This window comes from Panthera uncia, chromosome D1, assembly GCF_023721935.1.
Source record: "Panthera uncia isolate 11264 chromosome D1, Puncia_PCG_1.0, whole genome shotgun sequence".
Lineage (NCBI taxonomy): Eukaryota > Metazoa > Chordata > Mammalia > Carnivora > Felidae > Panthera > Panthera uncia.
In genome coordinates, this window is record NC_064808.1 from 47,869,558 (window position 1) to 47,883,079 (window position 13,522).

The 13,522-nt window shown below is 52.0% G+C and overlaps 1 protein-coding gene across 9 annotated transcripts in view; it reads left to right on the plus strand.

The window, feature by feature from the left end:
* Positions 1–13,522, plus strand: part of DENND2B (DENN domain containing 2B) — a 178,302-nt gene extending 164,780 nt beyond the window's left edge. For all 9 annotated transcript variants that reach the window (XM_049650549.1, XM_049650532.1, XM_049650517.1 and 6 more), the window contains 9 exons: positions 419–496; positions 1,052–1,192; positions 4,867–5,015; positions 8,676–8,853; positions 9,154–9,195; positions 10,079–10,190; positions 10,946–11,185; positions 12,070–12,156; positions 12,777–13,522. In XM_049650549.1, the coding sequence (XP_049506506.1) occupies positions 419–496; positions 1,052–1,192; positions 4,867–5,015; positions 8,676–8,853; positions 9,154–9,195; positions 10,079–10,190; positions 10,946–11,185; positions 12,070–12,156; positions 12,777–12,811 (1,062 nt within the window). In that variant the 3' untranslated portion in view covers positions 12,812–13,522. The remainder of the gene's footprint in view (positions 1–418; positions 497–1,051; positions 1,193–4,866; positions 5,016–8,675; positions 8,854–9,153; positions 9,196–10,078; positions 10,191–10,945; positions 11,186–12,069; positions 12,157–12,776) is intronic.

Sequence of the window (13,522 nt, forward strand, 5' to 3'; positions counted from 1 at the left end):
TGTCCCCTGTGAGCCGCAGAGGACTACACGGCTTGCTCCTAAGAATGTACACAAGTCCCTCTCGTTATCATTGCATCCTCTGGATTCCCAGCCTTAGAGATGTAAATCTATGAGTCACCCTAAAGCTTCTGCCATACTGGTTAATCCTTTGCCAGTCTCTGTCCGTGTCCTCCTGGAAGGAGCTTAGCAGGAGTCTGGCACCTTGGGCTGGAAGACCCAGCAGAGGCTGAAGCCTGCCCCCCAAGAGTGTCAGCCTTTCCAGACCTGGGGCCTGGTTGAGTAGAGGTTTAGTGGGGTCTTGGAGTCTTCCACTAGGAGAGCAGTCCTTAGTCTTCAGTTCCCAAGGAAAAGCAGCCAGATGTAGTCATCATGCATTCTCTGTATCTGTCTCTCTCTCCTCTGCCTTGTCCCAACCCAGCCAAGTGGGAAAGGGCCTCGGCTGCCAGAAGTATACTGTGTCATCAGCCGCCTTGGCTGCTTCGGCTTGTTTTCCAAGGTAAGAGGGCTCCGGCTTACTTCCCTCCCCTTTCCCCCAGCGGACAGCTCCCTTAGGAGTATCAGCAGCCAGCTTAGATGAGAAAACCACCTGTGTGTGTGAGTGAGTGAGCGCGAGAGAAAGAGAATGCAAGAGCAAGTAGAGCAGGCTCTCTGACTCCTTCCTGTTCTCAAGCCTGACTTCCCAGCTGTCCAGCTGGCATCTCCCCAGCTCCTTGTACCAGCCTGGTCTGCCAGTGTCATAGCTGTCCCTAGGCCATGGGAAGAGCCAGAGTCCTTGGGGAAGCAAAGTGCCCAGGGACCCAACTCCCAAGTAGTGTTTCCTTTGCCCAGCTCCTGGGTGTGAGGCAAGGATGAGTTAATGAGCAGAGCAGTCATTGAGTGCAAGGGAAGCAGGAAGGGTAGAGTGTAAATCTGCTGGTGAGACAGTCCTCCTGTCCCCCAGCTTTTGGCCCCAGCTGGTCAGATGCCAGGCCACCCTCTTCTCTGCCCAGGAGGTAGGGAAAGGGCAGTGCCCTGATACCCTTCCTTTTTGGACTGCTGGTGGTGGGCACAGGTCCTCGATGAGGTGGAGCGCCGGCGTGGGATCTCTGCCGCCTTGGTCTATCCCTTCATGAGAAGTCTCATGGAGTCACCCTTCCCTGCCCCGGGGAAGACCATCAAAGTGAAGACATTTCTTCCAGGTGCTGGCAATGAGGTAGGGATTTCTGCTGCCTGTTCTCTCACACGATGGATGGGGGCTGGAGCAAGGCCTGCTGAGCCAATGCTGCAGTCCCCAGGAGGGGCAGAGCATGGCTCCTTCCTTGCTCTCCATGTGTGTGCACCTAATCAGTAGGGACTGGAGAAGTGAATGACAGAACTGTAATTGGGGCCCAACTCCCTGCAGCTGCGAGGGGGCCTTCCCTGACCTGCTTGGACTCCACTGCATTCCACCTGCCCTCCTTTAATTCATTCATCAGGGATTTCCTGGTAATGTTCTCTCACAGTCAGGGATCGCGCCACACCTGGGAGCAGTCATGAAGTTGACGTGGGACACAGCTCTGAGCTTGTGGGGTTCGTAATCTAGTGGGAGAGACCAATAGTAAATGCATACACACGCATTTAAATAGACAGTTTCTAAAGTGTTAAGTGCCAAGTGCAAGCACAGGAGTGAGAGTGTGTAACAGGGGATCTGCTTTAGGTTCGGGGGGCTAGGGAAGGCCTCCTCTGAAGAACGACTAAGGTGAGTAGAGTCAGCTAAATGAAGTGGAGGAGGGAGACTGAAAGAGAAGGGTGTGGATGGGAGGTTATTCCAGGTAGAGAGGGAACGGCGCGGGCAAAGGCTTATGTTGGGAAAGTGACAAGGAACTGAAAACAGGTCGAGATGGTCTAAAGGGTGGTGAGCAGGGTGTGATAGGAAGCAAGGGCCACGTCACAGTGTGCCTGCTAGGCCAAGGTGAGGATTTTGGATGTCATCTAAAGCAGGGTTATAAGATCTGAGATGTTCTTTTAAAAGCTCACTCTGGCTGCTATGGAGATAATGCATGGGAGTGAAAACAGGGAGACCAGCTAAGCTCCTGTATAGTATTACAGGCAAGAGATGATAGTAGCTAGGATTAAGGTGTGGTAGAAAAATGAGGAGAAGTAGGTGGAGTTGAGATGTGTTTTAGAATTAGGACCAGTTTGAGTGGAAATAAATGTTAGGGAGATTTTAAGGCTAACTCCCAGCTTTCTCGCTTGAGTGACAGGGTAGATGATGGAGTGCTGCCTGTAGGGGGAGCAGGCTCTGAAGAGGAAGAGGAGGAAGTGGATCTTGTACGTGTTGTTTAAGATACCTGTGAGGCACCCGAGAGAAGATCCTCCTCAGACCTGGGGAACTCCAACATGTAGGGGTCCTGCAGCGGAAGAATAGCCACCCTCAGGAGTGAGAAGACAGGAAGAATAGCAGGCCGTGGCTTGGAAGCCAAGAAGGGGGCATCTCCAGAAGGAAGGGGTGATCAGGTGAGGTCAGGGTGAGGAATGGCAAGATGCCATGAGGAATGGCAATGACAAGAGTGGATTTCAGTGGAGCCGGGGCCAGGGACCCAGACGCCTGAGTGGAGTGAGTAGAGAAGTGAACTGGAGTGAGGAAGTGGGAATAGACTGCGTGGACATCTCTTCAAGACGCTTGGTGATGAAGAGAACTAGGGAAGGGGACAGTCAGTGGTTGAAAGGGGGCTCCAGATGGTTGTCTTGAGGCTGGTGGGAATGGCCCAGCTGAGGCAGAGGTGAAAGAAGCAGGGAGGGAGAGGACTCTCTGTCCCCCAGGAGGTGGCAGGGCTGTGGGATCCGGGGAGGGACTGACTTTCATTAGGAGAAATAGGCACTTCCTTGTGGGTTGGCAGGAAGGGCCATGGCTCATAGATTTTGGATTCTCCTCTGGCAGCTTCGGTTTTCTCAAAATGGAGAAGAAGGCCATTTGAGAGTGAGAGGTGGGTGCTGGGTTCTAGCAGAGGGAAGAAGAAATGGCTTAGTTGCTGCAGAGTGGGAGAGGGGTCTGTCTGTAGAAACACAGGGTACTGCCGGTGGCGCAAATGCCATTTCAGGGCTTTCTCTTGGCCTCTTTTCAACCACCCTCGTTTGGAGGGACTTTAGGCTTCTTGAGGGGTCTGGCGCAAGATGGCCAGCCTTGCCCTGATGGGAGATCCCAGCAGCCTGCCTGGGAGCCCTTCGGGATGGCCCCACCCTCACCAGCCTCATTTCTCAGCACTCTGACTTGAATTGCTTACTGTCGCTGAACCCTGCTTCCTTTTGCCTTGAACACTCTTCCCTTCTCTCATTAGACGGCCCAAGTGAAGTATCTTGTGCTCTGAGCCACTGCCCTGACCCCTTCCTGTCTCAGCTGGGGTCTCGCCCTTCCTCTGGGCCCTCTGGGCCCCCGTACAGATGTGAAGCGTAGCTTCCTCTGTTCTGACACCAGTCTCACAGCTGTGGTTGTTTAGACTCAGTCAGCCCCGCTGGACTGCGACCCTCGAGGGCAGGGGTGAGTGAGAGGAGGCCCAGGCCCCGTGAGCTGCTTTTGTGCATTCTCACACCCTGGAGGGACCCCAGGGGGTAGTGGGAGTGTGAAGCTGCGCTGCAGAGCAGAGCCTGCTGGACTGCACGCAGACTCCTGGGGGTGGAGCGGCGTGGGAGAGCGTCACTGTGACTTCTGGGGTGGGGCAAGCACAAGTGGGGTGCGGGGGCCTCTGGGGAAACTGTGGTATGGGATTCCTTGTGTGTGCGCGCAGCATCGTGCCCACCACTGGGCCGTCTGGGAGTTCACCATCCGGTGGGAAAGATAGCATACACCCATCGCTAGGGCAGCTTGTGCCAGGTCTCTGGGACCTGGAGAGATGAGTACTGAGCTAGGACTTTGAACTTCCCTTGCTTAGACCCTGAGAAATACATGAGATGATATGGGGCTCTAAAGGGGCTCTAAGAGGGAATTTGTTTTTCACCCTGCTTATCAGGAGGCCTGGACCTCCTTGCTGCCCGCATGCGCTGAGAGACTGAGGAGACTCTGCAGGCCCCTGTGACAGCTGCTTTGGCATGGCCTGGGCATCAGCAGTTTCTCCTGCTCTCACAGCTAGGGTCAATTGCTATCCTTCACCCTTTGGATTGCCCTCAGGGAAGTGGCTTTCTGTGCCACAGCAGTGACCTTGGGAGTGGCCTTGCAGCACCCTGGAGGGAGGACAGCTAGGTCTGGCCCAGATACAGAAAGTCCTGCTTCCTGGCACTGTTGTGGAATAGCCAGCCCTTTCCTTGTGTTTTCCTTGTCACTGGCACAGAGATTAGACAGGCTGGCAGAGATAGAGGCCAGAATGGTAGGACAAACATGACCTCTGGAAGGAAACTCTAACAGGAAAGGGAGAGGACATGACAACAAGGACACTAGCATTGGCTTTCAAGAGGTGGCAGTCAGGGATACAGAGATGCTGCTCTTCCTATGGCCTGGGGAGCAGTGATTGGTTGTGGGGTCTGTTCAGCGTGGATGCCAAGACCTTTGTTTGGGGAGATGGAAAAGGGGGCGGGGGGTACCCCACAGATAAAGCTGTGTGGTCCCCTCATTCTCCTTATCTGTAAGAATAGTCACCTCTCCTCCTTTTCCTGAGAGCCTGATGGATGGCCCATCAACTCCTTCCTTCTGGAGCCTCCTTCATCGTCCAGTTTGCCCCAGTGCTCAGAGGATAGGTGTCTAAGTACTGTGGTCTGAGAGGAGACAGAGACTGGGTCTTACTGCATGGTGGGGTATATTAGAGACCTGGAAAAGGAAGGTGGGGAGAGAAACCTCCAGCCTGTCACTTTGTATAGGACCCGGCGTGACACCCACCTGGCCTGCCTAGACCCACTTTCCCCCTTGCTCTCCTGCAGGTGTTAGAGCTGCGGCGGCCCATGGACTCCCGGCTGGAGCATGTGGACTTTGAGTGCCTCTTTACCTGTCTCAGTGTGCGCCAGCTCATCCGAATCTTTGCCTCGCTGCTGCTGGAGCGTCGGGTCATTTTTGTGGCAGATAAGCTCAGGTAGGGCCCAGCAGGGTAAGGGGAAGAAGAGGGGGAAGGCACATCCACTAATTAATCTGACATGTATTTACGAGCCCTGGTATATGCCAGCTACTGTGGTATTGGTGTGGTAGGATTGAGAACCCAAGGGAGGACTTGGCCTGAGGGAAGAGGTGGGACCTTTGTTCTTTTGCCCCAGCCAAGTGTGCAGATACAGATACATTTTATGGAGAAAGGTAGAGTAAGGAGATTTCTGGCTGATGGCTGCACTTCCTCTGAAAGGGCAGGCAAGGCCATCTCTGTGGGATGCTGAGTTTGAGGAGAGGTATGAATTCTAGGCAGAACCACTGTGAGGAAGAGCCAAAGGCACTGACTAGAGGTAGGAGGAGTAATGCTGAGCCCCCCAGGGAGGAACCAGTTAGGGCATCACCTGCAGAGGGCAATTGATTGGCATGACTCAGGGCCAGGCACTTGGGGATTTGTGGAGAAGGACAAGGTGAGGCACTGAGGGTGCTGGGGAGGAGACTGGTTGCAGGAAGGTTGTCTACTCAAACTAGGAAAGGGAAAAAATGTCCAGAGACAGGAGGTACCTGTGAGGCAGGGCAGCTGGTTTAGGGTGAGTAAGAAAAGAGCTGGTTGGATCATAGGTCTTGGTCAGAAATGTTGACATTTATGATTTTACAGGTAGAGGAGTTCTGGATGCCAAGATCTGGTTGTGGCCATGGGAGGGGTGTTGTGGAAGGAGCTGAACTCTTCTAGGCAGTCAGGATTTAAAAGAAAATGTCTCAGTCCATTCAAGCTGCTGTGACAAAATACCAGACTGAGTGGCTTGTAAACAACAGAAATGTATTTCTCAGTTCTAAAGGCTGGATGTCCAAGATCAGGGCACCAACGCGGTTGTGTTCTGGTGAGGGCCTGCTTCTTGGTTCACAGCTCGTCCCTTCTCACTGTGTCCTCATGTGGTGGAAGGGACGAGGGAGCTCTATGGGTCTGTTTTATAAGGACATGCATCCCATTCATGAGGGCCCCACCCTCATGACCTGAGTACCTCCCAAAGGCCCCACCTCCTAACACTATCATATTTGGGTTTTGGATTTCAGCATAGGAATTTTGGGCACAAATATTTAAACCATAGAGTATGTGTGGGGAGTGGACAGGCAGGGAAAGGATGAGATCTTGGCAACACATTGTGTATTTTTTTGGTCAAAGAATCCATCACAGGAAGAAGTGGTTTCTTTAGATGGGTAGAATTAATTCAGTCATTTGGACATTTGTTAACCTACCTGCTTTGTGCCATACCACGTGCCAGGTGCTAATAGGAGGGGGAGAAAAGGAAAATCCTCTTTCTGGTTGGTCCTCAGTAGGCCCAGGCTCCCTGGGGTCTTTCTGTCTGTGTGAGGGGCTACTGAAGAGAGCTGGAGAAAAGGGCTCCTGAATGCCCTCACAGGGCACTGGGGCAGGAAGCCAGGCCCACCCTTGGCCCAGGAGAAGGAAGAGGAGGAAATGCCAGGGCTGCTGACTTTTCCAGAGAAGGCCAGCCTTAGAAATGAAAACAGCCCCTCACTTCCTGCCCCAGTCTCAGTGTTTCTTTATCCCACAGTTCTTTGTATCTTGTGGGCCCATCAGGTCCTCAGGAAGGGACCAAGCCCAGCAGCTGGAACTAGCCAGGTACAGCAGCTCCATGGGGCCCCTATCTGCTACCTCTCTGCCCCCTGGTTCACTATCCATCAGCAAAGCCACTGGCTGCCCAGCTGTGAGGTTCTGCTCTGGCCAGAGCTTGGTGTCCCTAATGAAGGCTGGACCCTGAGGTTTCTTTTCCTGAAGGTTCCATTCCCTCACTCAGGGCAGGGCCTTATCTTTGCCACCCCCACCCATAGCCCAGCTCCACTAGGGCTCTGAATAGAGCTGTTGTTTTCTGTGGCTGCCCCTGCCTCTGAGCACATTCCTACACCATTCTGGAAGGAAAGTACCCCAAGGCTCTGTTCTTTGCCTGGCTCAGCATTCAAGTTCTGCCACTCTTGGATCTTAGAAAAGATGTCTATCATGCACAGGGTCTGCCTGTGCCTGGGGAGGGGCAGGGTAGGCAGTCCAGTGATGGCATGCAGGCCTGAACTGGGTCAGGGCTCAGTAAGTCCAGCCAGCTCATGTTCCATTGCTCACATTTTAGGTTTTCCACAAATCCTTTATCCCTCTGGTCTAGTTTTATGTCTGAGTATATGGGAGGGATGCACTATGTATATACACAGGTTCTGCAGTGATCAGCCCTAAAACCTTCTGCCTCCAAAGACCCAGGCTCATTGGAGGGGATTGTGGAGATCAGTGTGTCCCTCCACCCTGAGACAGCCCTTTTCTACATCTTTTCTGGATGGCTCTCCTCACCATGTGGGGAGCTGTTGTCCCCAAGGGAAGGGCTGTCAGAGTCAGGACACCTGGGTCTCTTCCTCAAGGCCCAGCACTATTTTAGGTGTCCATAGGGTGGCAGGAGAGCCAGACAAGGCACTGGGTGACAAAATACTTGTGAACATCCAAAGATCCTTCTGTAAGAGGGGGTTTGCTTCTGTCATGGATTGAACCGTGTTCTCCTACTGGTGGGGCATTAGGAAACGGAGAGAATCCCTGCTGGATCTGATCAAGTAGAGTCTATTATGGCTAATAGGTGGGACCAATAGAGGCAGCGGGTCAGAGTGGGAAAGTCAGGTTTAAGACTGAACTTGACTGCAGGCCTCTGCCTTCTCATCTATAATATGGTCCCTAGGGGAGAGACTTTGATTTTCCTCCCAACAGATGGGTTGTTCAAGCCGGGTGGATCTCCTGTGTTTACCAGTGCCCCACACCGGCCCTTCACGTGGGGAGTATACACTTCCTTCCAGCTAGCACCCTACAGCTCTTCCTCCCTGTCTTGCACTGGTCATTCTGCTCTGATAGCTGGCCCTGTAGTGCTGCTGGGTCTAGAGGCCTGGAGCCCCTTCTAGGCTGAGAGAGGGATGGCCCCACTGAGACCTTAGGTGAGGAAAGGTGGGAGCGGACACTTTTCTCAGCTTGGTGGAATGGTGCCAGGTGCCTCACCTCAGTCAGGGGTCCTCAGTCAGACCACTTTTTGCAATTAGGGAGAGGGGGGTTAGGATAGAGGGCAGAGTAGTCAAGTAACACTGGACTGGGAGATGGGACAACTGGTTGTGTCCTAGGTCGGCCACTTATGAAACCGACCCTTCATATCTGTGGCCCCAGCTGTAAAATGTGGAATTGATAAGATGACCTATGAGGGCTTTCTAGTTCTTCCACATTATGAATTTGTGATCAACTCTTGCTTGCCTTATCCTCATACTCCCTGGCTTGAGCTGATACTCCCTCTCTAAGTTAGGCCTGTCTGTACGTTAGTGTGGCCCTTGGGGTATGTAGGTGAGTCCTTTGTGTGTTCAAGTGTTGCTATACCTTAATCACTGTTCCTAGGTCGAGTCCCACAGAGGGTGGTACCAGTGTCCTTGAGGCCCTGAGTGGTGGGAATGTGGGGTCTTCACCAGCCTGCAGGGGCAGACCCAGACCTGAACTCCATTAGCACTTTTGTTGCACTGGGAGGTTTAACCTATAAAAGGATGTTTTGAACCCATAGCAGGCTCTAATTCCCCTTCACTGAAGGTGCTGGGCCTGGGTTCAGGTGCTTTGTCTCTGTCTGTCTACCAGTACCCTCTCCAGCTGCTCCCATGCTGTGGTGGCCTTGCTCTACCCCTTCTCCTGGCAGCACACCTTCATTCCTGTCCTTCCGGCCTCCATGATTGACATCGTCTGCTGTCCCACACCCTTCCTGGTTGGCCTGCTCTCCAGTTCCCTCCCCAAACTAAAGGAGCTGCCTGTGGAGGAGGTGGGCCACCTGGGGAGCCAGCTGGGCAAGGAGGGGAGGAAGGAAGGGACAGAAGGAACAGAAACTCCCAGAAGGGAGGGGCGGAGGGGGGGAAAAAGGGAGAAAGACCACTGGGATCTTCTCACTTGTGGCTTCTGGGCCTCTCTACCCAGCTCTTATCCTTTCTCCCTGGGTGGTCTGTCCCTGACTGGAGTTATTCCTATTGTCTGACTCTGGGAGTCCAGGAGGTCTGGAGGCCTGGGGAGGGCATTGCAGGGACTCATACCTTGCATCACTGCCACTAATGACTCTTTCTCTTAGGCACTGATGGTGAATCTGGGATCTGACCGATTCATCCGACAGGTAAGAGCAGGACACCACAGAATGTGGCCTGCCCTGGGTGGGTGCTTGTTTGATGCAGGCTGGAGAACACCCAGCACTGTTACACACATTGCTTAACTTTTGTAGCCTCTTTGTTGAGCTCTCTGGGTTCCATATTCACAGAATAGACAAAGGCGGGAGAGGCTGATCTGAGAAGTCTTGACCCCAACAGGATCTGCATTTCTGGTTGGGATTATCCAGTGTGACGGGAGTGTAGGTGTGTGGAGAGCATGGCCTGGAAGTCCAAACACTTGAGCTCTGGCTCTGCCACTTTTGAGCTGCATGGTCTTGGCCAGGTCTCCGAAAATGCCAGGGAATGTCAAGGTTTGCAGTCATCGTGTCAACTTCAAAAAGCCTTTGCTAGTCTGGCTCTCCACTAAGGAGCATAGCCCACGGTGTACCCCCTGGGAATGTACAGTATGTTACACACCACTGACAGCTGTGACTCCTGGGTACAGGCATCAAGGTCCAGACAGACATGGAACCAGACTGCAGAAACAGGAAGGACAGCCTAGCCTTATAACTGAGACACAGGCCGGGCCACAGTTTCCCTGCCCTGAACCAGCTCTGCTTCCCACTTTGGAACTAGAGATCAGGGTGCTGGGCGAGAAACCCCTGACTGGTCCTGGCCAGTGAATGCCACCAACTGTACCACTTTTTACCTGTGTGACCTTGGACAAGTTTCTTAACCTCTCTTTGTGCTCAGCTTCTCATTATAAAATGAGGTTGATAACAGCATCAGGTTTATTGGGAGGAATGAATAAAATTATATATTTAAGTTCTTCAAACAGGGCCTAGCATATAGTAAGTGCTCAGCCAGTGTCAGATGTGATTATGATCACTGTGTGTTTTCCTTCTCCTATAGATGGATGATGAGGACACGCTGTTACCGAGGAAGTTACAGGCGGCTCTGGAGCAGGCTCTAGAGAGGAAGAATGAACTGATCTCCCAGGACTCTGACAGTGACTCTGATGATGGTGAGTGAGGCTTGCCCTGGGCAGGATCAGCTCTGCCCCCAGACTCCCTCTGCTCTGGGTCTGGGCTTCATGGTACTGGGACCCTGTTTCTACACACCAGACCCTTCTGGTTGATGAGGCTTCAGATATAGGACCTTGGTCTCAGTCTAGCCTAGAAATCTCTAGCCCTACTACCAGTGGGCTCAGGGAATAATGGGACTAAGGGGAGAGAAGTATTGTGGTGTCTTGTCAAAGAAACATAAACAACACTGGGGGCGCTTCTAGCGAGGCCCAGGCTATAAAGCTACCCTCTTCCCTCTAATTCTTCTCGACCTCAGGAGGTTTGAGAAGGAAAACCCAAAGACATGTGGCAACCACAGGACTCTTTTTGCTGACAGAAAACTAGTTATTCCTCCCTCTGGGGCCTTGCCTTGAGCCCCTGCAGGAGACAGAGGTAACTTCCTCTTCTTGTGAAGCCAGGAAAACCACCAAGGGTGAGGAGTGTGGGGAAAGTGATCCTCTGGTCTCTGATTTCCACTCTCATTCACTCGTGAATATTTGCCAACTTCCATGTTCAGACAGTCATTTCTGATCTTCCAGCTCAGGGGCTAGTTACAAGGCCAGGAGCACAAGAGATAAGGTTTCAAAAACAGATAAGTGGTTCTGGCTGGAAGTTCTCTTGGGAGAGGGAGACAAAACCAGCTGGAGGGTGGGGTTGCAGGTTGGAGATTACAGATTCTTGACCTGAACCTCAAAGATTATCTTTTCTCTTCCAGAATGTAATACCCTCAATGGGCTGGTGTCAGAGGTGTTTATCCGGTTCTTTGTGGAGACTGTTGGGCACTACTCCCTCTTCCTGACCCAGAGTGAGAAGGGGGAGAGGGCCTTTCAGCGAGAAGCCTTCCGCAAGTCTGTGGCCTCCAAGAGCATCCGCCGTTTTCTGGAGGTTTTTATGGAGTCTCAGATGTTTGCTGGCTTCATCCAAGACAGGGAGCTAAGAAAGTGTCGTGCAAAGGGTAAGGCCAGAAGAGCTTGGGGTTGGGGGCTATGGGCCCTCTCCTCTACGTTTTCTGCTACTACAGGGCTGAATAGTTAGGTACTGTGATGGAAACTCTTGGGTATCATCAGCGAGGGCCAGTCCTCCTAACATTCCTTTCTTCTCATAGAAACTGCCAAGGGAGCTCTCTTCTGCTCCTGTCCCAGTAGATGCTGTCACAAGACTGTGCGCAGGCTGGAGCCACGTGGTTAGAGAGTAGGACTCCTCTCTACCCAAGAGTGGCATGCCATTGGTTGCCCATCCCCTCCTCAGATGCCTTTCTTATTCAGAGAAAAAGACAAGACTGAGAAATTTCGGGGGTTCTGAGAATCACAGGTTGGAAAAGCCCTTGAAGAAGATTGAGCTAGCTTTCTGTCTGAGGTTGGTGGCAGCCGCCGTTCAGAGGCTCAGCTCACTCGAGGACCTTTTTTATAAAATCTCATCAAGATCTTTCTGTCTAACCTCAGGGTTGTTATTTCTTCTATCCACTACTACTGCCCATTTAGTCTAACAAATCTTTTGGAACAACATAGTAGAGTGATTTAAGAGGAACTAGAGAAGGTGCCCAGTTCTGAAATCAGGAATGGCATCTTTGCCTTATGGAATACAGTTCAGGGCCAGGGATGTGCACTGGGAACCAAGGTACTGAGGGCTTCTTGCTTCAGCAATGAACACAGTGAGATGTCATTAATTATTCATAGTTCCAATGAAACAGTCTGAATTCTAACAAGATGCTGCCATAAATTATAATTGCAGATCTTCAGTTTCTCCGTTTTGGGGATCTGTGCCCATGATCCCCTCCAATAGGCCTCCCCTTTCCTCCCTGCAATGACTGTTCTCTTCCCTGTTCCTCCTCTTCCCCAGGCCTCTTTGAGCAGCGAGTGGAGCAGTATTTAGAGGAACTCCCAGACACTGAACAGAGTGGGATGAATAAGTTTCTCCGAGGTTTGGGTAAGAAGCATGGTCACTGATGAGATGGGTGTTCAGCAAGAAGGCTGTGTCCAAACTTCTCTAAACCAGTACCATCATTGGATATTTATACTGGGGCTGTAGACCGAACAGTAAGAGATCCCCTGGCGAAGAGGTTCCCAGCCCAGTGCTCCAAGACCATTTACCACATTTACCAAACTGCAGAACCAGGAGAAACCACAGATCCCTACATAAATCAGGTCTTTTTCAGTGTACTCCTTCCTGAGTGAATATGAGGATGTTAGGGGCAGGGAGCTTTTCTCTAGGCCATAAAGGAGTCTACAGAAGTCGAGGTGCTAGAGTGTCCTTCTCTGAAAACCTCCACTCCCTTGAAAGAGCTTAGCCAATTAAATCATGGAATCATAGAATGTCTCAGTTTAAAGGGAAATTGGGGCCAAAGAAGCTAAATAGCTTGCCCATATAGCCCCACAGTGATTGATACCAGTGCCCTAATTAGAGCTCTAGCATATTTTCGATGCCCTGAATCAGATCTGTCACAGCTGAAGTCCAGTCTTTCTAATCCTGTCTCCCACTGAGAAGGTTAGGGCTATTGGAAGAATTGATGATGAAACATTCTCACTCTTGCCCTCTCTGACCCACAGGCAACAAAATGAAGTTCCTCCACAAGAAGAATTAAGCCCCTTTCCCAGTAAGAGTCCAGTGCCTTGCAGAGCCTGGAGCCTGTGGAGGGGGCCAGCTTGGGACCCTCTGGGCCAACTGTGGCTGCTCTGCCCCCACAGACCCCACCTTCCAAGCCAGCCCACCTCTGCCTTCACGATATCCCGGGATACTGTTTGTAAATAATCTGCTGTAAGCTTTCTTATCTCTTTTTGTAACAAGCAAAGAGAATCTGGTAAATATTTGTATATTCCCAAGGGGCTGGGTGCTGGCGACTAGCCAATTATGTGCAGCTGACTGTCTCAGCCGAACCACTGATCTTTCCCTGGAGGCTCCTGGCCTGCCTGCCTGAGGTCCCTGCTGCCAGTCTTGGGCCCTGGAGAGCAGATGCTGTCTTGTTCTGTACAGGACTTTTTTTTTTTTTTATCTTAGAGTTTCTATTTTTTTCTAGTAGTCCCCTCCCCTGACCCTCTGTTTTTGAAAGGCAAAGGCCAATCAATCCCCATTTGCAGTATGGTACCAGGCTCTCAGGTCTGGCCTTCTCTTGTTCCTCCTACCTTTGTGATGGTCAGTGAGTCATGGGAAGCCCACCCCTCCACCCCCCAGCTGTGCCAGTGATCTCTGGGCCCAGCTCCCAGTCCGTGGTGGCCATGATGCGGTACAGGGCATCCCTCCTTCCCACCATCTACGGGTGTTCTCAATAAACAGTGTACAGTTGTTTGGGCCCAGA